Below are 27,696 nucleotides of genomic sequence, written 5' to 3'. Positions count from 1 at the left end.
AAAATAAAGCAGGAGCTGCAACAGTAGTATACTACTATGGGAAAGAGATCGATAAAAGTCTTGTGAAATTATCGAACCATGCCACAAGTTTCCAGGCAGAAGTGCAAGCTTTAAAGATAGCCTTTGAATATTGTGAAAGGGTGGAGGACGGACAGAAGTGCTCAATTTTTTCAGATTCTCTCTCAGTCCTACAAGCCATACAATCATCTCACAATTGTAATAAGGAAATATGGACGATAAAAGAAAAGATAAAAAGTGTAAAAACTAACAAGTGGATAGAGTTGAATTGGGTTAAAGCCCATATTGGGATATATGGTAATGAAAAGGCTGATCAATATGCAAAGTTGGCGGCACAGAAAGAGGATGTTGATATGGTTGTCCCGAAATCAAATCTTAAAATGTGAATTAAGAGAGGAAATAAAGCTGCAATGGTTTGACAGATGGTATATGTCCAAAAACGGAAAAGTAACTTTCGATTTTATTCCCAATCCATAAATAAAAATAAGAAGATACCATCCACTGATAATTCAAATTATATCAGGACATGGGAGATTTCCTGCATATTTCCCAAGATTTGGAAGAATGCAAGAAAATAAATGCATTTGTGGAGGAATCGGCACTAAGGAAAGGAATGTATTGAAATTTCGGAGTTAAGAAAAAATCTGAAAATTATTAATAATGACATAAGTACAGTACTGATGGTACCAGGTAATCTTAAAACTCTGAAGGACATGATGTCAAAAATTATCAATTTTTTACCAACTATTTGAGAGTTTGTAGATAAGGAAGAAGGACATTAACTGACCACTTTGTGGCCAATTACCTCGAGGAGAATGTCAGTTTGACAAATCGGTCAATGCAAGGATGAACAATGCTCAAGATAGCAGTCGGCCACAACAAATCCTGTCGATACTGCTACGTTCAGTGGTGGCGGGGTGGTCGGCTGTACGCAAGAAGAAGTCATCCGACCTCCATATAATTGAGCCTCTATGGTTTATTTTAGAAGGTTTAATACGGAATCGATATCCTCCACCGACATATCTCTCAGAACTTTCAAAATATCTCCAGGAAGAATGGTACAATATTCCTCTAAACACTATTCGACACTTGTATGATTTAATTCCTAGGCGAATCCAAGCTGTATTACATGTCAAAAGCGTCCCTACACCATACAAATAGAGGATTCTTTATTCTAAGGTGTTTCCATTATTTTGATAACTACCTGTAAGCTCCATTTATGTACTTTTTTTACTTAAAACTCATTCAACAATGTTTCGAAAACTCTTAAAGACAGTCTATCTATACAGAATAGTAAAATAATTTGACATTTAAGGGTTTTATTAAAAAAAAATTTAATGATAAGAATTATTATTTTATTTGTCCTAAAAATTTGTTCTAAATATTTAAGAAAAAATGTACTTAGTCTTATGAGTGATTTTTAATATTATTTTTTTAAATCATTGTAAGATTTTTTAAAGAACATATAATTTAATGCAAATTAATATCCAAATGATATTGTTAAAGAAGATTTCATATCGTTGATGTATAGTTACAGCTTTCCACCGTTCTTTAGAACCATTTTTAATAATTTGTAGATGAATCAAATACATAGATTTAAATAACAATTACGTATTTTATAATGAAAATTCCTTGCCAAAAATAAACCTGATAGGAATTACATGCCTACATAATTTTTAAATTAATTTTAATTTCAAATATTTATAAAACACATGCTATGTGAGAAACTCTGCAAATCTTATTTGAAAAAGGCTTTCTCTTGGTAAAATTATCTATCAGATGATTGGGAAGATGGTCTGCCTCTATACATTTGTCTCATAATATCTCAGCAAATTTACAGACATAATCATATATATATATATATATATATATATATATATATATATATATATATATATATATACTTATGTTCATTGATTAAGGATAACACAAGGTCAGGAACAGTAACAGTCAGAATCAAAACAAATGGGACTTATTATTAAAGCCAATTTATTAAACAAAAGGTAAAGAGCAAAAAAGCTATATGTATGAAATCATTAATAAAAATTGCAATTTTTTGCTCCCGGGAGCAAATTACAAAAAAAAAAAACTTATTTACAAAAACAAATTTTACATGGTTGGAATGCTGGTTAATACGTAGTATGTCTCCCAGACGATGCAATACAGTCCGTGCAACGTCTAGGCATGCTGAATATCAAATTATCGATCTGCTCTTGGGGAATATTACGCTTCTCATCAAGCAATGCTGTCCGAAGTTCCGGTAGACATGTAGGAGATAGTTGACGGGCTGCAACTCGTCGGCTAAGCATGTCCCCCGCATACACCACTGGATTTAAATCCGGTGAGAATGCTGGCCAGTCCATACGGTTGATGTCCTCCGATAGAAGGCATTTGTTTACGGTGTTTGCACTGTGAGGACGGGCGTTGTCATCCCCAAACAAGAATTCTGCAGCCATTCCGCCCAGAAACGAACGTATATGTTGTTACAGAATGACGTTTTAATAGATTTGTCCTGGTTCCAATTTGAACATGCATATCAATTCTGGAATCCAGAAAAATTCCTCCCCAAACGAGCAATCTTTCACTGCCGTAACGGTGCCATTTAATTATGTTCTTTTGGTCGTAACGGGTACCTGGCGCTCTCCATATGAAATTCCTTCGAGAATTAGAATGCGAGCTAAACCTGAACTCGTCGGAAAATATCACACAAGAACATTGTTGCGGTGTCCACAATGCATGCTCTCTTCTCCAGGTTAACCGCAGGCGATAGTGAGTTGCAGTAAATGGGACACATCTGACAGGCCTACGAGCATATAGACCAATCTGCCCTAAGCGTCTGCACTCGGTCTGCCTTGAAACTGCCGTACCAGTACCTGAAAAGAGCTGACGAGACAGGTCTGATGCTGTGCTCCGTTTGTTTCATTTGGCAGTAACTGCCGAATACCGGTCCTTATTCGGCGTTGTAACTCGTGAGAGACCTGTGCTGCAACGTCTACTCAGATTACTATCATCTAGGAATCGTTGCCAAAGCCTGGAGATGACCCTCTGGGCGATTCCAAGTTCCTCGGATACTTCCAGCGGGGTACACCCACATTCCAAACGACTTATAATTCTACCACGTAAAAAATCATCCAAATGCGTCTTTTGTGTCATAACTATGCGGTTATTGCACTGAAAGGCGTATAAAGTGCTTGCGAACAATTTTAATTCTTTGATTGTATATCTTATAAATCACTCACTCACACTCTCGTTACTGTGACGTACTATCGGTGTCATCTGGTATCTTTCAGCCATTTGCATATGATTTTTGAAGATGTGTGTGTCAATTTACGGGTGATATATGTATTTTTGAGTTCAATTTCCGTGTGAATTATCCTTAATTTAAGGACATGAGTACATATATATATATAATCATATGTTGGCTTTCTTAGCTTCTGACGATTCTGGAATAAAAAAGTGAATAAGAAAGCTTATATTCTTTGACAGTCAACTCTTTTTAAATAATATTTTGAATATTTTGATTAGCCCGGAAATTTGATAACTTTAGCCAAACTGAAGTTTTTACCAAAAGTAAGGCATCGGATTTGTTATTAGAATTAACATCACTGATGCACGCCGTTTACTTGAATGGTAATTTTAAAACCAAGCGTAGTAAATGTTAATAATGTTTGCATAAATATCAATTTCCATGAAATATATGTTGTTTTTAAACAGAACAGCTGCAGCATTAGATAGTTACTCATTCCATACAGATCAGAGAGCAACAAAGCCAGCTATATTTGGCCGCACAAGTTGGTGATCGAAAATAAAATAGAAAATGTGCATATAAATAAAAGCCAAGCAAAAGATAACAATTTTTTTTTTTTTTTTTTTTTGAAATTTTGAATTAATTTTTTCTGGTAATTATGTATATTTTAAAAGCTACATTTTTATGAAGTTTCAGTTGTTTAAAAAAACTTAAATACACTATCTACCAATAAGTAAAAGGACACCTGTGATAAGACAGATAAACGCAATTTATTCATACAGCCTGAGTAAAAACTTTAAGGCCAGTAAAAATTTTTGAGAAAATGGAAACATATAAACTGAGGAATTAAAATGCCATTTGATTGATAATTATTGAGCTTAAATAAAAGTAAAAAAAGTAGAAAAATTAATTTGCAAATATTTTATTATTATAAAATATTACAGAACACACAGATGAATATTTGGGCCTGAGTAAAAACTTTAAGGCCAACATAGAAAATAACATATAAGAAAAAAATTACAAATTCTTAGAAGGTTGTGTAGGAGCCATTTCTTCGAATTACTTCAAATATTCTTGTTTTCATGGATGAAACGAGTTTTTGACAAAGAGTGGGGTTGGTTTTATACCATTCATCTTCGATAGTAAATTTCAGCTCTGTTGTTGATGTAAAATGTCTCCCATTTGCATAAACTCTTCTTGATAAGTCACCCCAAAGGTTCTCAATTGGGTTGAGGTCAGGTTATTTAGCTGGCAGTTTCACAGTTTCAACATTGTTGACTTGGAACCAATTTTTTGTGCTGTTACTCGAATGGATCGATGCATTTGTCTTGCTGATATTTACAATTTTCTCCAGCAAGACATTCAGCATTTGGCAAAAGATGATTTGTTAGGACATTTTGGTATCCTTGTGAATTCATTCTACCTGAAACGAATGCAATTGAGCCCACACCATTGTAAGCAAAACAGCCCCAAGTCATGACAGACCCTCTACCTAATTGGCGCTTGGAGAATATTTCTTTTTCATTTCTTATATCATGTCAGTAGAAATACCAGCCATCTGGTCCATCCAAATTCCAATTTTTTTTCGTCAGAAAAAATAATTTCTATCCATTGGTTGTCCCAGGTCATGACTTTCTGGCCAAAGTTCAAACGCTCTATTTTGTGTCTCTGCAGTAACTGAGGCTTAGTCAATTTTGCTGTATAAGTGAACCTTCCAGACCTTCTAATTGTGTTATAAATCGTTTTTTGACAAACTTTTAAACCTGTCGTCGGAATCAGTTTCCTGGTTGAGTACTTTCCAGTAGATGCAAGTTGGCAAACTCTTCTTTCATCACGTGAGGACAAAGCTTTAGGTCTTCCCCCAGTATTCTTTTTACCATAATTGCCTTTCAATTTAAAAAAAATTGTTGACTACAGTCTTTGACCTTCCTATCTTTATCGCAATAGCACGACTACTCATTCCTGTTGAAGACAAAGCTTCGATCTGTCCTCTTTCACGATCAGTTAACTTCTGACCCTTCGCCATCTTCACAAAGATCACCAATACTTCGAATAAACGTATGACAAATATGAAAATTGCAGCGTTGTCACAAGCTAGTAGTTGCAATGGTAATTACACGATTATATTACATTTATTTCTTAAAAAATGACTGGTGGCCTTAAAGTTTTTACTCAGGCAGAAATACTAACTTTTTACATAACCACATGTTTCTCATAATTATGTATTTACAAATTATGTTTATGGCATTTATTTCTTATCAATGAACTTTAATAATTAATATTATTTGAATCCCTTTTATTTTATTTTACATTTTCTCAAAATTTTTTACTGGCCTTAAAGTTTTTACTCAGGCTGTATTCAATAGTTGGTAGAGCCTCCACTTGGGGCAATTACAGCTTTAACCCTCCAGGACATGCTTTCCACAAGTGTTTGAAAGATTAACAGTCTCCTTGGAGAAGAAATGCAAGTGTTTCCATAGATTGCTGCACCCCTTAATTCGGCGATCCAATTCATCCCAGAGGTTTTTTAAGGATTCAAATCTGGACTTTGTACGGGCCACGCTAGTTGGTTCACCCCATTATTATCATACCAATATGCTGTGGACCTCACAACATGACAAGTGACGTTGTCATCCTAGAAATAATAATGATCCAACCCGTAAAACTACCACAGCGTAGGAAGCACTTTGTTGTCTAGAATAGTGGAGTAGAAGTTGGCGTTTAACGTACCATGAAGGGGAATCAAAAGTCCCAATCCATACCACGAGAAACATTCCCAGACCAAATTCCACCTCTGTCTACTTTTACTGTAGTCACAATTTATCCAGAGGCGTGTAAAAAGGCGTTATTCGTGCATACGCTAAACCCAGAATATGGCATCTGAGTGATAGAGATTGAACCTTGATTCATCACTCCAGAAAACTTCTTTTCACTCATTTATGGTCTAATTTCGACTTGCCTTGCTGTATCTCAACCCAGCAGCGGGGTTAGATTTTGTAATCAAAAGATTATGGACAGCAGCCCCAGCATAGAAACCAAGCAGTTGTTCTTCCTTGTGGATGGTATTTATCCAAACAACAGTCCAGATGCTAGTTGGAACTCCTGGAGTTTGTGGACCATCGGTTTAGTGTTTAGTGCGGTTTTTCCAGATTTCTTTGGATATCACTCGTTGGTCCCTATCTCTTAGTTTTGTGAGCCTGCCGGGGCGACGCACATTCCGACAATCACCATTCATCTCCCACTTCTTAATCACAAAAACCAATGTCGATTTTGGAATGTTTGATTCCCTAGGTATGTTCCTTAAGGATTGGCCATTTCTATCATATCCGACACTATGCCTTTCTCGAAGTCATACAACTCTGAATTTCGTGGCATCTTGCATGCTACTAATACCTGTGCTGTTTCCTACAAGATATTTCCGCACAGAAGGCTTGATGCAGATTAGGATTGCAGATATCCTCATTTGTATGAGAATCCAAATAATTATTGGTAAATAGTGTATATTACTTATTTAATATTATTGCAGATTTATTTTAGTTCATAAAATTACATAAATTATACAACGTATTTCAGGCTGAAGGTGATCCTGTCGAAGTGGACATACCTCTTTGGCTGGATCCAAGCAACCAAACTGAGAGATACAGACAACACATAATTACTCCATACTATGAAGGTATATTGATTGGGATTTTTTTACTTTATCGTTTATAGCATTGTAGCCATTAAAAAAATTCATACTCGAAATTTTGACAAATCTTCACACTTTCGAAAAACTCATTTTGGGAAAATGTCTGTCTATTTGTTCATCTTTTTGCTTGTGACAAAAATAATTCAAAAATGCTTTGATATAGATGTACAACACTTATCATACGTTCTCTACAATAAATTTGTAGATTTCTATAAAATTTTGAGAAAATACGATCGGAAGTCTGTCTGTTCGACTTTCGACTATAAATTAACACGATAACTACAAAAAGAAGAGATCTAGCTAGATAAAATTCGGTACCCAGATTTAACATTTATATTGTAGACACCTATCAGAGTGAGTAAAATTGAACAAGCGGTGGACCGTCTGTCTTGTACATTCAGTAACATGTAAACGCGATAACTCAAGAACGCAATTACTTAAATATATTAAATTAGGCATGGAGTTTTTTGACTATATGCGTAATTCGATTTTAAATACTACTAACTGCATGCCAGAAAATAATTGCAAAAAACTCGCCAAGGATTACATGATAGATCCAGTAAAATTGCCAAATTCCCTCTAAAAGTTAATATTATGCATCTACTTTATGCCAATGACATCCAACATGTTCTCCAGGATAACACCTTTATTAGAGTACGCGAGAAAGCTGGTTATCTTGTACGCCCTGCTGGTTATCTTTAAATATTTTCTTCCTTATTATTTCTGTTAGTAATTAGCAAGTTATGTCTTGAAAAATGGTAAAATTGAAATAGAATCTGGCATAATGTTAATGCATAGAGAGAATTCTAATAGTAAATTCAGAAATGTTAAAGAGTTTTACTGGTGTTTAAAAGACATGACATTGAAACAGGGAACACAATACATAAAAAAAATGAATTAATAGCTGAGTATTATTTTAAATAATACTATATCACAATACGAGGTGCATATTTAATTTGTGCCCACACTGAAACGAAATTAAATTTATATCTTATTGGAAATTTATATCATTTATTCAGTGTACCTGTTATATGTTTGTAACAAAAAAAATACATTTCTGTAACTCGAGTATTTATTATTGTAGGAATTTTCAGTACTCATAATTTTTTTAGCTCAGTTGATTGCTCATTATAAAATAAGAATTTAAAATATTTTCTAAATTTTTGATAATTATTAGAGTTGTAAAATTTTGAAAATTTACTCATCCAATGAAGAATGAATCATAAATCTTACGATGATATTTCGGAAGTAAACATATATTTTTCAATTTTTTTAATTCATAAGAAGAACATAATTTTACTAGAGTAAACGATGAAACAAATTCACATATAAAAATTAATTATGATATAATTAATAATAATGAATGAAAAAAAATTATGAGTTTTTTTTAGAATCAGAAAATTATAAGAAATTATGAGAATTATTACGACCCGCTGGTGTGGTATGGAAATCTGGAGAAGAGGTGCTAGCTCAGATGTCGTTCTCGCCATCTGATAACGGCTCAAAATTACGAGGTCCGTCTCAAAATAGCCCTAGTGTTGCTTTAAAATGGGACGTTAATATAATTAAACTAAACAAAACAAAACTAATCTCGTATTACGATTATGAGGGAAAAAATGATTTTAACATTGTAGATTTTGCATGAAAACAAAGATGGAATACTAAAATAGCAGAATCCTAAAAATTGTGCACAAATCTGTAAGGGTTTTTTTTTTTTTTTTTTGAAACAGAAAAGTAAATTATAAAGATATAGGAAAAAGGTTCATGGAATTATCTGTAAAGCTGGTGGAGATATTTGCGATTACAATTATGAAATTTCTGACACTTGAAAAAGAGTGTGGCTTCCAGCATTTCCCAACGTTTTCCAGACTTTTAAAATTATTTTTGTTTGCTTTTTTCTTTGTTCAAATTCCACTTCGTCGTTGCTTAACTAGCAAAAATTGATCGATAATACCAGAGAATATATTTTTTAATTTAGATCGAACCCTATTTGAAATCAGGGAAATTTCATAATTTTAATCCCTAATATCTCCTTCAGTTTTACAGATAACTCCTTAAAATTGTACCTGTGTTTTTATGATGGTATATCGTAGATTTTTTTAACCCGAATTTTTGGCTTATCTCCTTTGTTTTTTGAATTATTTTTGTAACTTCCTTATTTCTCCGCTAAGAGTCCTGTAACCTATCTCAATAAATGCAGGCATAACCAGTTTGCAATATGTGCATCTTACTTCCCTTGTTATACACGACCCTATTTTGAATTTAAAAGACGTGAGTTATCTGCAGTATTTGTACTGCAGATAATTGTAGGTACTTGAAACGTGCAATGAAGCAGTTTGATTGAATGGCATCGATAGTTTTATCATAAACCATGTCCTTGATTTTTTAGCTATCCTCCATACATGTTCAAATTGAAATTCATAACAACTTCTTCTATTCAGCAACACTGCATTTTTTATGTAAAGGCGACACACGAAATTACATTGTTCAATTTTAGAGGCTTTACTTTCGTAGACAGATAGACACAATCCTAAAAAGGTTTTTTTTTTTTAAATTCATGGAGGTCTATAAAATGAAGTTTCAGTAATTTCTCAAATCATTTGACAATTACAATACTTATTCTTGTAATATTCGTATACGAAAAATAATAATTCTGGTAAAACAAAGAAGGAAAAAATATCAATTCTGGTTATGTATTGTTTCATAAACATCAAATATCACCGCATGCAGAATTTTCAACCAGATGGCATCCACAGAATTTTCTTTCGGAAATGAATCTTTATTTTTACAATTTAAATCCTAACACTTATTAACATTGGAAACAATACATTTTTTTTTCCATAATAAGACTTTTGATCTTTACTGAAATGACTTTATAGCAGGATCTAACTATAAAGGTGGATTCTAAAGTATTTAAAAAATTAAAGAAATGTCTAAATTTACACCAAAAATATCATGTAATAATTGGAAATAATCAAAAATATATGCATTATGAAATTTCAATTAAAAATTAAAACCTATTTCTGAAAACAAACTAAAAAAATTAAAAATTATTTCTGAATCAAACTAAAAAAGATGCAGTTGTATTTAGAAACCGCTAATGCTGCTAATACTAAAACACAGATGAACTTCACAAAATTAGTAAAAATACTTTAATATTGGGTAAAGAATAAAAATACAATCAAAAAGGAAAAACTAAGAATCCGACCTGAACACTTTCTCATGGTCACCCTCAAGCAGGGATTCAAACAAGGGATATTTTCTGTGAGGGGTCTGACTTTTGTCCAACAATATTGACCCCACGTGACCCGAAATGGACGCCTTAGAGATAAACAATTTTTTACAGAAATAAAACAATAAATTATAATCACTTTAAGAGAAAATTATAATAACATAATATAAACTAAAGAACATTCACAACCAATTATTGAAACAAAAAGGAAAGAACATACTAGTAACAGGTAAATCTCTACAAAAAAAAAAAAAGGCTCACATCACGTTTCCCGCCTTATTTGATGCCCCTGAATAAAAACGCCACGTCATTCAAAGTAATAAATAATTGGAGGGTCTCAGCATCATCTATTGAGTTAGTTGACACGTAACCGAAAGTCTATTTTTAGTTATGCCAAAAGATTAGTAATAAGTCCAGCCTTCTCTTATTAAAACTTCTATATTGCAGTAGTTTCTGGGAAATTCATTAGTAGTTAAGTTTTTAATGAGATTATTTGTTGCTTCAATATAAGAAATTTTGTTTTTACACACTCTTTAGAGAAATAGAGGCGGCAATTATGGTATTATATTTGAGAAATTTCAGAATTTTTGTAATCTGGATCATAATAGTGAAAGCATTCACAAAATTAGGAAATTTTTTTTTTTTGGTCTTAGAAAAAATAAAATTAAATGGTTTATGAATAACAGATTTGGAGAAATAATATTTAAAAATTATTTCACTGAATTTATAATTCTTCATCTAATTAAATTTAAGCTTAATATTGGAAAAAACGATTTATTATTTAATAATAAAAATAATTTAAACAAAGAAACTTCTGCATGGTAAGATTTTTGAATATTAACCTCGAAAACCTAAAATTACCTAAAATTGTGCATAACAGCAAAGTATTTTTTCCTTTAAAGGATAAAGCAATTGTTTCAATAGCGTTTAGTTATACATCAACTTTAAGGAAACGAGTTTGTAATTATAATTACTATAGCAAAAATTTAGATAAAATAAATAAAACAGATTGTAACTGTAACAAAGAAATCTATAAAGATTATATAGATGCTGGAAAAAGATCATGCTATAACAGGGAATTTGGAAATGATTGATTCTAGCTCTTTAAGAGGTTTAATGGAAAGTGGAACTAAATTTAGATTGAGAGAAAAAATAAACAATAAAAAAATCTTAATTTCTATTGGACAAGATTTGGATATTTTTATTTCTAAAATTTCTAGAAAATACCATTGACCTCCGGAAGGTTTTGGAGAATGCAAAGTGAGAATTTTAGAGTAAATTAAGACAAAAATGAATGTAGATATTGGCGGAGCTAAAGAATGAGGGATTTATTTTAGCAAAACATTAAAAAAAACAAATAAAAAAATTTTAAAGTGAAATTTGTTATTACTGCAATGGATAAATCAGCAAATAATTTTTGTTTAATGTGTAAATATTATTATAGAGAACTATTAATTGATGAATATAACTCTAAAGCAATTTACATTTTACTGCATAACGGGAAAAAGAAATTAGATAAAAAATATGCTGCCTTCGCGAAATAAACTAAAATTAAGACTTGCTCTCTAAACTATTCTTATATGTTCCCAATAGTTAAATTTCATAAAAAAAAACATTAAACTTCAGATTCGGGACTTGTAGCATTGGCAGTTATAATTACTATACGGGAAAACATTTCTTTAAGTACTTGAAAATTATCCTGAAAAAAATTAAAGATGAAGATAACTTTATAATTAATAGTAACAAAGAAGTTTTGGATTTTTTAAAAGATAGTAACATAAATAAACTTAATACTTAAGATTTTTAAAATATATACACTAATCTGCTTTATGACAAATTAATAAATGTCTATACTTTTATATATGATGATTATTTAAATGAAGATATTATTACAAAAAATAGCTGGCTAGAATCATGTAAGTTTAATATTACCGAAAATTACGCTTTTAATGGAATTAATTTTTATAAACAAGTAAAGGGCATTCCAATGGGAACAGCTTTCTCAAGTGTATTAGCCAATATTTTCCTACTCAATAACCGTTTATTAAACACAATTTAATAAACGTTTGGAAATATATTGATGACTTGCTTTTGTTGAACTTGGATAGTACAAATATTTTCACTAATTGTTATCCAAATGATTTAGTGCTAACTGAAACCAACAAAAATCAACTCGAAACTACCTATCTGGATTTAAAAATCGAAATTTCTAATGAGAAAACATTCGTTAGCATCTACGATAAAAGGGATGAATTCAACTTTAAAATAATTAAGGCTAGTAATTATGATTCGAATCTAAACTCTAAAATTTTCAAAAATTTAATTTTCTCACAATTCAATAGGATTAAAAGAGAATGTAATAACAAAATTTCTTATATTGAAGCAACAAATAATCTCATTAAAAACTTAACTACTAATGAATTTCCCAGAAACTATTGCAATATAGACGTTTTAATAAGAGAAGACTGGACTTATTACTAATCTTTTGGCACAATTAAAAATAGACTTTCGGTTACATGTCAACTAACTCAATAGTTGGCGCTGAAACCCTTCAATTATTTATTGCTTTGATTGACTTGGCGTTTTTATGCAGGGGCAGTAAATAAGGCGGGAAACGTGAGGTAAGGCTTTTTTTTTTTTTTTTGCAGAGATTTACCTGCTACTGTTCTTTCCTTTTTATTTCAATAATTGGTTGTGAATGTTCTTTTTTAATTTATATTATGTAATTATAATTTTCGCTTAAATTGGAGGTTATAATTTATTGTTTTATTTCTGTAAAAAATTGTTTCTCTCTGAGGCTTCAGTTTCAGGGAATTTTCGGGTCATGAGGGTTCAACATTGTTGGACAAAAGTCAGACCCTTCACAGAAAATATCCCTTGTTCGAATCCCTGCCTGAGGGTAACCCTTGAGAAAATCTTCAGGCCGGATTCTTAATTTCTTCCATTTTTTATTCTATTTTTATTCTTTTTGCAATATTAACTTGGATTTTTACTAATTTGGTTTTGTAATAATTGGATTGTGAAAATCAATGTTCAATCATTGAATCATGTTGCATTTATATTTTCAAAATCTCAATGAAATAAACCGAAAGATATCCGTTTTTGCTTTCAGAAAGCTGCAATTTACTTCATTTTTGGTTCTTAGGATATTGGCACTTTTCAGAAAAGGTTATATGCAACAATAACAAAAAAAGATATGTCTGAAGAAATACTGAAAATTTTGAGACAAATTTTTTTTAAACATATAGAAAAAGGCATATCTGATTGAATTATTAAAAAACTCTCAGCCTCTGTTACATCAAAATGCCACATATTGTAATTAAATACAGTACACTCCCGAATAACCGGACTAATGTTGTGGAAGGATAGTCCGGATAGCAAAAAAAGCTGGATAACCCGGAGTTCTATGAATTCATTTCTTTGCCCACCAGTACCATAAAACAAAGTTTTTGTACCAAAACTCACTGTTACAAAACGCATTTTCTCCCTTCTTATTGAGTACTATGCCCTACATTCATCTCAAGCCACATAAATCGTGAACACTTCCCGATGAAACATAGAAGCAATTGCCGGCAACGTGTCGAATTAAAATAGAAGGCTGTGTACTGGTACTTTATATACGTTTATATAATGCAATGCAAGGATTTATTAGAGAAAAAGTAAGTTAAAGGATATAAATTGTTCACATTTTAACGTAAGTTCTGTAATCTTCATTGTGGTACATTAAAAAAAACACTAAGCATACCGAAAGAACAATCCTGTACGTACTGTGATGTTATAAATAAGAACAGAGGCAACAACTGAGGTCAGTCAATGACGAAACATTGAACAACGAGCAGAACGCTGTTCTTTTCCTGTCACAACTTGTATTTTGCACACGATACGTAGGAGGATCGTAGCAAACTTGACGGTTTTCTAATTTTGTTTTTAATATGTGTAAGATAGAACTATAGATACAGTAGTTTCAATATTATACAACAATTTGGAAACAAAAAAACATTGGAGATCAAGAAACTATCGCACATCTCCCTCGCTTACTATTTTTTAGAATTCTACCTGGAGTAAAAGATGTTCCTTCAATGAAAGATCAAAGGTAAAAGGCGATTGTATTTGAAAATTCATCTGAATTTAAACTAATTTTATTTTTCTTTCATTTCTAACGGTCTATTTTTGGTCTCCATCGTAACGGTTTTGATCGCCCATAGATGCCAATGTTTATGCTTTTCGCTCGCCAATATTAATGTAAAAAAAGTGAATTTCCGCACACGTTCGTGACAAAATCTTGGCGATTTTCTTTCTGTTTTCAGGTTTTCTTTTAAAAAAATACCTTAAAATATATAGCTGCATAAAATTCTTTTTTAAGACTATAAAGTCAGATATGTCTCCATCATCTGACATATTAGATACAGAAGAGACAGTTGAAGTTATTAATACAATTAAAGAAGGATGAAGAACAAATAGCTTTAACACGCTTAGATACGGTTGTATCCATCATTACTCAGACTAAATCAAAAATTAAAAAAGCAGAACAAGATACAATCAAATCCCAGCTCGATAAATTGGTAGAAATTACATTCTCTCAAATGGAGAAAATTTCAAAATGAAATGGCAAAATTTAAACCTTGCAAGACAACAATAGTAATAACGCGAAAAATATGGCTACTTCTCATCCAGAGGAGACACCTACATATGCCAAAATAGCAGTCAAGCCTAAAACAATATTTAAAAAGATTCCACCTAAATTTGTTTCATTAATTTACCCTAAAGAAAAAGAGATATCTTCAGAAGAAACAAAAGCATCTTTGTTAAAAAATATTGCTCCAAGTAAAATCAATGTGGGAGTAAAAAATATTACAAAAATAAGAAATGGAGGTGTGACAGTTGAATGCGATTCAGCAAATAGTTTAGAAAAAATACTTCAAGAAATTCAGGCGAATCCTCAACTTAAAGGGAAAATTGATATTAAGAAACCTAATATTAAAAAACCACGCTGCATTATTTATGATGTGGATATTGAAATTTCTAAAGAACTTTTCTTGGAAAAATTATGCAAGCAAAACGAAATAAAAAGAGAAGGCATCTCGGCGCTCTTCAAATTAAATAGTAAAAACAATAATAAATTTCATTGGGTTATTCAAGCAGAGCCTTTAACATTTAAGCTTTTGATGAAAAAGAAAAAAAATTATTTAGAGTGGTCTCAACTATCTCTCAGAGAATTTTTAAGATCTACCAAATTTTACAAATGTGACAGATTTGTACATATAAGTACATATGTCAATATGGAGACCTGTCCAAAATGTGGACAAATGGGACAAAAACATGATTATTTCAAAAATTCACCTAATTGTGCCAATTATGTTGAAGCAAATAGTAAATTTGGTTTTAATAGAGATGTAAGATATAATGCAAATGATAATAAATGCCCAACGTTAGAGAAAGAAATTGAGTACTTAGTTAAAAGAATCCAATATGTGTAATTCACTTTTTTCTGAACTTAAAATTGTGCAACTGAACTTACATCATGCAATTGCTGCCACTAAAAACCTTAATAAAAGAGCAGAAGGTGAAGAAATTAGTATTGCATGCATTCAAGAAATTTATCAAAAGAATAATAGACCAATTGGTTTTCCCTCCAATGTAAAAACTTTCTTCTCTGACCGAGACAATCTGAAATCAGGTATCATAGTCTACAATAAATATCTTCAAGCAATAAAGGTTTTCTCTTCCAGTAATATCATTGCTATAATCATTCCTTTTCGCAAATCTACCTTAATGATTATCTCAGTTTACTGTCCTCTTTCAGAAGATATTGAAACTACTTTAATTGAATTGGAAAATTGTTTACAGCACTCTCATATAGAGTATTGATTGCAGGAGATTTTAATGCAAAAAGTACAGTATGGGGAGGTGATTTTGAAAATTATAGGGGTCGTATATTACTTGAATTTCTCTTTTCAAAGGGACTTGTTGTTTTAAATGATGAAAATTCTCCTCCAACTTTTGATGGTTCATTAGGAAGAACATGGATAGATATTATCATTAGTGACCCTATATTATCAGAAAATATTTTTAAATGGAAAATTCATTTAGAACCAACCGGCAGTGACCATAATAGCATAAGTTTTTCATTTTATACTGAACGACCAAAAATGTTCAAAAATGATAGAATTTACATAGAAAACTTAAATTTACAAAAATTTAGAGTTCTGCTTACCAAAGATTTCCAAAAGATGGGAAATAATATAAAACAAAATCTGGATTCTTATGTTGAGAATATAACAAAAACTATAATATCTGCCTGTAAAAACAATAATATAAACAAACACCTAAAGAAAAAACATAATTGGTGGTCTAGAAAACTAGAGGTTCTAAGAAGTGATGTGAGAAGAGCAAAAAGAAAATTGTTTAAGGCCAAAGATATAAGAAACAAGAAATATCTTCGAATGCTGGTTAAATAAGCAGAGGCGAAGTATAAAATGAGTTTAAATTGGGCAAAAAGAAATGATTGGTCTAATTTATGTGAAAATGTGACATCAAGTGAGCCATTTGGAATTCATTTTGATGTGGCTAAAAATCCAGACAGAAAATCCTTCCAACTTAGTGTAATTAGAAAAACGGATGGTTCTTTAGCCGAATCTACTAAGGAAGCGATAGATGCTTTACTTGAATTTCACTTTCCCTTGGATGATGGTGATTCTACGTTTTTTCATGAAAATATTCGAAAAAATAGTCGAATTCCTCCAAATTCACCAAATGATCCTCTATTTTCAATTTCCGAAGTGGAACATACTATCAACAGGTTAAATAACAAAAAAGCTCCAGGTCCGGATGGTATTTCAGTAGGGATAATTAAAGAAGCATTTAAGTGTAATAGCAAAATTTTTGTTGATCTTTATAATAGATGCCTGCATCATGGATATTTCCCTTCAAAATGGAAAGTAGCACAAGTTGTGTTGTTTAACAAGTCAAATAAAAAAGATACAGATCCAGCAGCTTTTCGGCCTATTTGTCTTCTTGATTGCATTGGCAAAAATATTTGATAAAATGATTACACAGAGAATATTCTATCATTTATTAAAAAATAATTACCTTCATCAAAATCAATATGGATTTATTCCTGGGAAAAGTACAACTGAAGCAATTATTCACACTAAAAATTGGATCGTGGAGGCAAGAAATAACTCAAAACATAGTGTTATAATTTCTTTAGATGTGAAAAGTGCTTTTAGTCGTGTGTTGATGGACATTAGTGCTACACAATTTGAAAAATATGAATTGCTCCAAAAACCTTTTTAATGTGGTTGCAAGTTTCCTCAACGACAGAAAGGTCTTTCTAATTGACGGTGATCAAATTTTTAATAGAGAATATTCGATTGGATTCCCTCAAGGTTCTAATTCTAGACCTCTGTATTGGCTTCTAGTAGCAAATAAAGCGCTGCAAATTAATTTTGGATAAGATATTAAAATAATTTCATAAGCTGATGATTTTTATCTGTTAGTGGCAGCAACTAGCAAGCATAAAATTCAAGATCTGGTTAATAAGACATTAGAAAATTTAGATTGTTGGAGTAAAGGACTCTAAGGTTACTTTTGCGCATGAAAAAACGCAGCTGATTCCTTTTGGGAAAAAAAGGGCGTTATAAACACCCTCCGTATTGTTCTTATGCAGGAAAATTAATCAAGCTTACAAGAAATATGAAGATTCTTGGGATTATTGTTGATGACAGATTAACTGGTATGGCCCATATAAATCATGTGGGAAGCAAGATGACTAAAATTTTAAATAGACTTACAGTTGCCAAATACAATAAAGGAATATCAGGAAAAATTATCAAAATTTTATACAAAAGAGCTCTGGAAAGAATTTTAGTATATGCAGTTGCAGCCTGGTGGAAGGGCACTAATAGACAAAGGCAAAAGATCAATAGTGTACAACGCAAAGCACTGTTAGCAATAACGGGGGCTTTTCGTACAACATCTACAGCAGCTCTACAAATAATTAGTGGACTTGAACTAGTAGATCTGATATGTGATATTGAAACCGCTTGGTATTGGATAAAAAATCACCATAAAGATATCAATATTTTTGGCCAAACAATTCAGGGGTCTAAAATGATGAGTTATGAAAATAGATGGGTTCACCCTAGTAAGATTGAAAAGATACAGCGTAGGGTTTATACAAAAACCGACTTTTTGAAAAACCGGTTTTCAAATTCGATATTTCCAAAAAAACCCGGTTTTAACCGGTTTTCAAATTTTTGTCAAAAAAAAATGAATAGGGAAAAATAAAAGATTTTTCCCTATTCCATTTTTTTAAATTTTAATTTATATATAATAACAAAAAACAAAATCAATATCAAAGTCAAAATATAAAAAACAAAATTAAAGATTACATATACATATTACTTACACAAAATAACGAAAACTGAAACAAAAATTTCAAATAATATTTATATTATTTTCACTAATTTTAATTTCTCCTAAGAAAATAGTATTTTAAAAAAACATGAAATATCCACTGAAAGGAGGCTAAGTCTCGTTCTTATTTTGGACGCAATATTGCATGAAATTGAAAATACTCGTTCACTAGTTACTGAGTTTGGCATCAAATTACAAATCTAAGTTTTTTTGTTCTTTTATTCGTTTGTTCAAATAATGAAAATTCAGCTTTCAGTGTCTTTGGATTTGTAAGATTTTTTCAGGGTCTTCAAGAAACTAAACAATTATATTATTTCCGACAGTTATTTTATGAACTGCTTTCAAATGATTATGTAGATTGCTCGTAGATGATCCTTTGCAGCTCAACATTTTATTACAATGATTTCAGATTGCCTTGTCTATCCCGAACCTTTTGAAACTATCCCAAACTTCCGACTTACTCATTTTTATCTAAAAATGAAGTTATTGAATAAATATTTTTGACGTTTATTTTACAATTTTATTATTTTAACTATTAATATTAATGCAATTTAAAATAATCTAATCTACACATTTTCTAGGAATTAAAAAAAAATCTTTCTTAATCTAATTCCGATGCTTGCTAAAGACATAATTTATATTAAAACGTTGCGAAAGAAAATATGGAATATTTTAACACCCTGTGTTTTATTTAAAATTCCATTAAACAGAAGACAGAACTTCTTATTTTACACTAATTTTTGATAGAAGAAATTTATATAATAAAATTAAAATTTTAAAATGTAAAATAGAAAATATAAACATAAAAATTAAACATACTTAATACTTACGTTATTTTTACCAAATATAACAACTTTATATTTTTGTTTCCAGTTTTCGCTTTCACAATATTAAGCAAACCTGTCGTGACTCGAGGTGAATCAGGTTCTGAGACCACATTTCGACAATTCCATTTCATTAAGGGGTGAGAAGCGGAACGATAAGCACATTTAATCTTGGATTTCTCGCATAAGATACTTTTTTAGTTCTATTTTTTTTCACGCGTATGCGAGTATTATGTCATTTCTGACAGCATTTTATTTTAACTGAATATTTCGTATTGATATGGCTAGTTCAAGTGGTGTGAAAAAGCTTTCAGGAGTGGTACGAAGAAAATTTTATATGATATCCTTAATACTGTGATCAAGAAGCAGAAAACAGGGAATTATTTATTCCTTTCACACGTTCTTCGAAACTAGCCAGTGAAATTGCTGACGTTTCTATTAGCACCGACTTCATACCGATAGACAAAACATCCGACGAGAAGAGAAAGATGAACTTTATCAAACTTTTGTTTCACCTAGGGAAAAAAAGTGAAAAGGGATGTTCATGAAAAACATAAATTGACGAATTCGAGGCGCAACTGTGCAGAGCACAAGCACTGGCCAACGCAACTTGCAACGTTGAAAAAATGTGTTTGCTGCCCGTTGTATAGAATGAATAGCAAATCAAATAAGTTCAAAATTATTTTTTACATAATAATATGAATTCTTAAAACCGGTTTTCTTAATTTAAAAATCGGTTTTCGAATGTGACAAATTTACTTTAAAAAACCGGGTTTGAAAACCGTCAAACCCTAATACAGCGGGATGTTTCTGCAGTGACAGCTCCACATTCCATCTATACAGATGGTTCGAAAATGGATGAACAAGTTGGTGCGGCTTTCTGTGTTTTTGAGAGCGAAGATAAAATTGAAGAGTTTCAGTACAGGCTTGAAAATCACTGCTCAATTTTTCAAACAGAACTTTTTGCAATATGGCAAGCTTTAAATTGGAAAAACCATAATAAACCGTATTTGCATTATCATCTATTCACGGACAGCCTTAGTGTTTTAAAGGCTCTTCAAACATTCAACCCAAAAAATAATTCTGTAGAAGATGTTAAAAATCTGGTAGATGGTAATATTTCATTACACTGGGTTAAAGCCCACATTGGCATCAACGGTAATGAACTAGCCGATCTGGCTGCCAAAGCTGCTTCACTTAAACCTTCTATTGACTATCACCTTGGAGAATCTGAAAGAACAACCAAAACTCGTCTTCGGAAAATTCTCATCTATGAATGGCAATTCAGGTGGGAAAATAATGAAAAAGGCCGCTTTATTTCCGGAATCTTTTCTCAGGTAAAAAGAAATAGATGTATTGACAATAAATATTTAGCCCAATTAACTACAAACCATGGACTTTGCCCGCATTATCCTAAAAGATTCAGTTTGAGAAATTGTAGTTGTAGATGTGGTAATGATTATGATGACATTCCACACTATATTTTCCATTGCCCTATTCTTCATCATTTGAGAAAACTTATAAAATCTCAACTAAATATTTCCCAAATTCTATTAAACAATAAATTGACTTTAGAAGCTCAAAATATTTTGGACTTCCTACATCATAATGAAAACAGAATTTTCCAAAATGAACAATAATTTTTCCTGATTTGTCAAGCACTGTGGACAGTATCTAGTGAGTACAAGGAAAAAAATGCAAAAAGAATATCAGGCCTTTTTTTCTGATTCATGGACTCTACCTTAGACTGAGCCATTGTATATATTTATTTTTCTGTTTGTTTATTTTTTCATTTACTTATTTTTTTATTTATATTTTTCACTTTTTTGTTTATTTATATAATTTTTTTATTTATTTATTTTCATTTTTTATTTTTTTCTTCTAAATTTAAATTGCCTATCTTCGGTAAATTTTATTATTTACAAATTATGTTTCAATGATACTGTTGGTATATTATGTAGACTCTTCTGCTTGGGCTATTTAGACCTCTCCACTTTTTCTTTTTTATGCTACTCTTTTTCTTTTTTTCTTTTTTTTCTTTGGCTGTTTTTAGCTTCTAGTACACAAAATTATGAAAAAAAAAATTGAATAGCTAGTCTTTTTATAGCTATTTAAATTCTATTTTATTTATGAGCTTTTATCGGTGTAATGCCACTTTTGGCACACACCTAATCATCATCAGAATACAATAAATTAAAATGAAAACGGAAACAATAGTATTTTTAACCAAAAATGAATAACTTTTTTTATCAAAAAATTTTTCCAAATAATATTTGATATGTTCATGTTTACTCTCAACCTACTCAGCCATAATTTGTTTGTTTTTAACATTTTTGTTGAAAAAGTGTGAAAACTACACTTATTTTCAGCGCATTTGAATTTACAGATACGGTATCTAAACCCATTTTCTGAAGAATGAATATTTCACTGTGACTGATTCATAAAAAACAGGACATCTCAAAATCAATTCAATAAAATTACATGAAGTTATGTATGCATGTGTCCAAAACTTTTGAGAGTGCGATAGACCGTGAATTTTTAAGATATCTTCATTTATACGTGTTTTACAAACACTTTAAGTTCAAAATATAGAAAAATTTTGACAAAAAAAATCATTAACAGCAACTTCAAGCGCTCATAAAAAATTTTATTTATTAAAATAATTTTTATCTTGTGGTATGTTACATTTTATGTAGTTTGAGGAACCCCCGTGGGGGAACCTCGAAATGAGGAGGAGATACTTCCGGTATGGTGGTTGGATCTCGCCACTCTGGTAGGTATCTAGGTGGAGGATCTGGCTCCTCCCATCGATGACAGGACGTACTTCCTTCTGGAAGAGTTGTACCGTGACGGTGATGGCCCTTAGGACTCAAGCACAGTTCCCGCCGATGTTGTTGTTGCGGCAGTCCGGTCATCCAGTATTCTTTATCCGCGTACTTTCGGACGAGTCGGAGTGTCAGTGAGATGATTTATGTAGTTTGAGGTATATATAGATGAAATAAAAATTTAACTTACTCTATTTTTCCTAACATTGAAAATTTTGCTAAATTTTCATTAAAGGAGCAGGGTTTTTTTCCAAAAATTAAAGGCAATGAGTGTATTTTATTTTTTTAAGTTTGTTTTAACCATTTGGTGCAATAAAAAGTGTTTATGTATCATTTTTTTAAAAAATCGTCTCTGAACCCAAATTACCTTAAATTAAAAACCTCGAATACCTTAAATTAAAAATTATATTAATTCTCAAAAATATTTACACTGAGATCTCATTTTAAAATTTATGATATTGTTAATTTTTATGGTACTAAAATACAGAGTGATCAAGAAATAACAGGAGATGTTCGAAGCCCTACTGCTTGTTATGTACTGGACGAAATATAACAAAATTTAGCCATCATGCACATTGAAGTATGTGGTTTCAATTTGTCAAGAAAAAAAAAATTAATACCAAAAAACGCCGATAGGGAAAATTCTGGCGCTGTGATCGAAAACTTCAGTTTGTAATTTACATATAAGGGTACTTTGTGACACGATATCAGAGATAAAAGGAAGGTTTGCTGGAATACAATTCATTTTGCAAGAATTTGCTCCGTACGTGGCGTTGTCACTACGTGAACATGTCTTATTAGTCAAGCTATTTTATCAGCGGAATGAAAATGCCAGTGCTGCTCTTCGTGAATATTGGTGATTAAAACAGTTACGTAGAGGACAGATGACCATAACTAACTTACGAAGAATGGTAGGAAAATTTGAAGCCACGGAAATTCTTGGTATACAACCAGGCCGAAGATGTAAAGTTTTCTTCAGGCCGAGGACGATTTTTGGTTGTGCGCTATTTGAAAGAAAGCTTGAAATGCATTATGTATCAAGGACATGTTCTGTCATTCCTACTTTAAAAGAACAAATAACGTTACATGTCAGACGAATAAATGCCGATATACTGTGAGCCACTATCGAAAACCTAGTGTACCACATACAATTAATTATTGGAACATCTGGCTGGTGGTCACTTTGAGCGAAATTTGTAAGTTGCTATAATAAACGTTTCTCATTAGTATTTGGCGTGTTGTTATTTATTGTTTCCATTGTGTTTTGGATTCTGTTGATATGTATTCTTATTTATTATGTATTATTTTCTCTCTTAATGTATTCTGCAAATGTAATGCAATTATGTATTCTTTTTTCTCACATTATGCGCTTGCAGCGTTAGGATTTCCCTTATCGGCGTCTTTTGGTACTAAATTTTTTTTGACAAATCGAAACCGCATACTTTAATGTGTATAGTGGCAAAACTTTGTTATATTTCGTCTAGTACATAACACGCTACAGGGCTCCGAACACCTCCTGTTATTTCTTGATTACTCTGTATTATATCCTGAATTTCTTGAAGTGAAACGCCAGCAATAACTATTCGATTTTTACAGATTCTATTGATCCCGATAAGAAGTTGCAAGTTTCTGCAATTAATTTAACCTTTCCAAATGAGTCCGTACGGGGTACAGAAAATTCCACAATTACAGCAACAGGTATTACATTCCTTTCACTTCCAAATTTTAAAAACTTTTCATTATATTATAAGAGATAAATTATTCCAGTGAGTATCAAGTGGAAAATCCAATAAACACAGTTATTCTACATAAAAATATGAAACAAAGGTAACAAAACGCAGACAAATCATGCAAAGAACAACTCCAAGACAAATCAACTTCGCACAAGAACAAATCCTTAAAAGACAGTCGCAAAAGCTCAAAACCTTCAGAGAGAACTCACTGGAGACCAACATTCATACTACTTATTCTCTCTCGTTTGTACTCTTCCACTTTTTATAACTTCAGTGGCATGACATCCAATGTTCTAGAGCAAGCCCTGGAACTCGAATCCTAATAGAGATATCTTCAAGATTCTCGACTATTCATTATCCTCCACTTTTGCCATGAAAAGCTAGCCAAGTCTGTCGCTAAGGCCTGGAGGTTATTGACCGGCATCTATGCAGCATCCGTTAGAAACATCCTTAAACTCTCCTTTATTATGAAATTAATTGCAGAAGGAAACAGTACTAACATTCATAGCAATATTGTTCTCCTTTTTAATGAAGATGAATATGTTATTAAAAATATTTTATGAATACATTAAAAATTGTTTTGTAAGTTCTATTTTGTAAGTTTTAAAAATATTATTATGAGTTTTACTGTTTTGTAATTTCTATTTTGTAAGTTGTAAAAACAATATTGTTTTGCAAGGAATCATATTGTAATATAATCATATGTAAAAATCTCTCAAATATTCACCATATGTAGAACATTGGGCCTACGACTATGAAATCTGGAACAGTGTTACTTCTTTGGTAATAATATTCACTAGAATATAAAATATTTCAGATGTGGCATTTCCTATCCTGACAGTAAGTTGTCTATAGGAAAAGGGATTTCAATTTTTAGATAGATTAAAGATTAAATTAAATTTAAGCATTTCTTTTTCATTATCTTTAATGCAATAGATTTTTTTACTAAATATTTTTATACCATTTTAAAATGTAATATTAGTTTTACAAAGACACTAATTTTACTATCAAGGAATTTTCTTTAGCTTTAATAAAATTTTCAAAATTAATTTTAAACTCAACTTGTAAAAAGTTTTAAGTTTTAATGAAATTTGAAAAAAAAAGAAAGAAAGAAAAGAAAGAAAGAAAGAAAAGAAAAGAAAAGAAAAAAGAAACTACATCATTATTTTTTCATATCTTTCAGTCACCTGATCAAGATTAAATTTGTGGTGAAATATTTGCTTCCTCTGGATTAATTCCGCAGAAAATTGAGCACTTTTGATTTTATTTGTGGCTATGTTCTTTCATTAAACTGTGTTACGCATAGAATATGACGGCTTATGCAATCAAGTCAGAGAAAGGCAAGACAGACAGGTCAAGTCTAAAATTTATTGCTGTAATGCTTTGGACTAGAGGTCCAAAATTTCAGATTTATTTCCTCTTTGCAGGATACGATTTTGGTCCTTTAGCTGAACCAGCATTTGACGGTATTGATGACCTTCTACTTAAGTTCCGCCATTCCAGTAAGCATAACCCTATGATTTTCGCCACTGTTCTCTACATTATGAGGTTCTTGAGAGTTTCAGGGAAGACGATACCTGAAACAGAAGAAGAATGGTATGAATTCATCCGCCAAGGTGAGCTGAAATTTTCAAAATGTATATTACAGGCAAAAAAATTCCAGAAAAACAATTTTTAAGGTGCACGTACACACTAAAAGATTTTTTTTAAAATTTTAACTTTAAAAATCCAGTTTTTTCACAGTAGGTCAGTAATACATGTTTAACCTCATTTCAGTGAGAAAAACCATATTACACTAATTATTAATTAATTAAATAATATTTAATGAGCTAATTAGCCTATTTTTTGAAACATGATATCTTAAATTCTAATTTGTACAGACACACAATTCTAGTTGGAAATTATGCCTAATATTAGTCTTCATGTTGTATGCCTCAATAAAGTTATAAAAATATATAGTTTTTTTAAACAATTTTTTCATCAACGATGAATAGAAAAGCGAGATTTTTTTTCTGTAATTTTAACTTTTAAATAGATATTAAAAATTTATTTCCATAAATATAACTTTGATTGAAGCAAAAAACATCCGCTATTTCATACAGATTATTTTGATAAATAAATAACTATATTTGGTTAATTTCTTGTTGAGTTACGACTGTTTGAATGAAGCAACATAGTGGGTAAATATCATTCTTCATAAAATGAGTTTTAAAAAAACCGTAACTAGAGTTTTTAATGAAAGCAACTCAAGAAAAATAATCATAACTCGAGAAATATTTCGAATATTGACAAAATCTTGATACCGTTTGGAAGCTAAAGGATCAGAGAACATTATTAAGCAATAAAAAAAATATTCGATATTTTGAACGATTTTCGAAGTTTCAAGTGTGTAGATATATCTTAATATAATTTTATTAAAAATAAATAAATTAACAAATTATAACAAATAGTAGACTTTTACTAATAAGTAAATTTAATTGGTTTCAAAGTGGCCGCCTTTTGCAGCGATGCAAAAGCGCAAACGCGTATTGAAAGCGTCTTCTACCTTTAATCTATCCCATCCCTTTCCAGGAAATTGCTTCAGAGAGTTTCAAACTTTTGTATAGTTTAGTGCAAGTCCTAGATTTCCAAATGACCCATACACTGTAATGTGGGTATACACTCCATGGGTTTGAGATTCGGTCAGCATTGTGTCCACTCTCCAGATGATATCACGTCCGGAAAATGCGCCTCTTGTGTTTATTTGGCCTAATGCGCTGGTGCGGTATCTTGTTGAAACACCCAGTGGACATTGCCGAAGTACGTTTTAGCCACAGAAGTACAACAGTTTCTTGAATGTCCCGTTGGTACAATTTTAATGCTCTCATCCACAAAAACCAGAGGTGTTTTTGCCGCTTGAACAGATTCTGCCTCCGACCCTGACCTATATGGAAAGTTGGTGATGTTCAACAAATGCCGAGCGTTTACAATTGGAGCGTTTACAGACCAGATCCTGTCGTTCTGGGAGTTGTGGGCTTGTCGGACAATAAAGGAGTTCTCATCAGTAAAATGGAATCTAACACAGTGCTGACTTGCGACCCGTTTCAAAATTTTCCTGCATCGTTGGAGCGCACGAGTTTGTTTTCTTCAGTGAGAAACTGAACTTTTGGGAACTTGTACGGCTCCAATCCAAGCTCTGTTTTTTTTTTTTTGTGTGTGTGTGTGTGTGTGTGTGTGTGTGTGTGTGTGTGTGTCATTCCCTGCACTTTTACAAGCGATCTTTCTCATGGAAATCCTGAGATTTCGTTGAACACTCTTTTTGATAGCCTTATGGTTAATGTAAGTGTTCACCATGCGTTTTCGCCGTCTTGAACGTCGACCGTTAATTACGTGCTCCTTGAAACGACACATTGCATCTGACACAGTTAGCAAACGAACGATTGATTTCACACTGTTGTTTTCTTAACTTAAAACTCGAAATTAGCAGACCCTTTTCAGACCAGTGTAAAAAAGCCCCCAAAAAAATGCGTGAACTAAGAGATATATTATAAAGTATTTTATTATTGAATTGGCAGACAAAATGAAAGGAACATAAATTAAATTGAAATTAATTAATTTCTATTCTATGATGCAATAACTTTGTCCGAGTTTTTTTTGTCGCACCCAGAAACTTCTAAAATATTAATTTAAATAAGTTATTTCCCGAAATTTAGATGGATACCACATATTAAT

The 27,696-nt window shown here is 31.5% G+C and overlaps 1 protein-coding gene across 1 annotated transcript in view; it reads left to right on the top strand.

Annotated features, from left to right (window-relative positions):
• The window catches only part of LOC129989363 (A.superbus venom factor 1-like), a 184,637-nt gene that overhangs the window by 98,643 nt on the left and 58,298 nt on the right, over positions 1 to 27,696 (top strand). Inside the window, 3 exon segments of the mRNA XM_056097853.1 lie at positions 6,839 to 6,938; positions 23,849 to 23,950; positions 25,413 to 25,601. Of these exon segments, the coding sequence (XP_055953828.1) occupies positions 6,839 to 6,938; positions 23,849 to 23,950; positions 25,413 to 25,601 (391 nt within the window).

The sequence above is a fragment of the Argiope bruennichi genome, chromosome 10 (genome assembly GCF_947563725.1).
Source record: "Argiope bruennichi chromosome 10, qqArgBrue1.1, whole genome shotgun sequence".
In the NCBI taxonomy this organism is placed as follows: Eukaryota; Metazoa; Arthropoda; class Arachnida; order Araneae; family Araneidae; genus Argiope; species Argiope bruennichi.
This window is presented reverse-complemented; position numbering and strand designations above follow the sequence as displayed.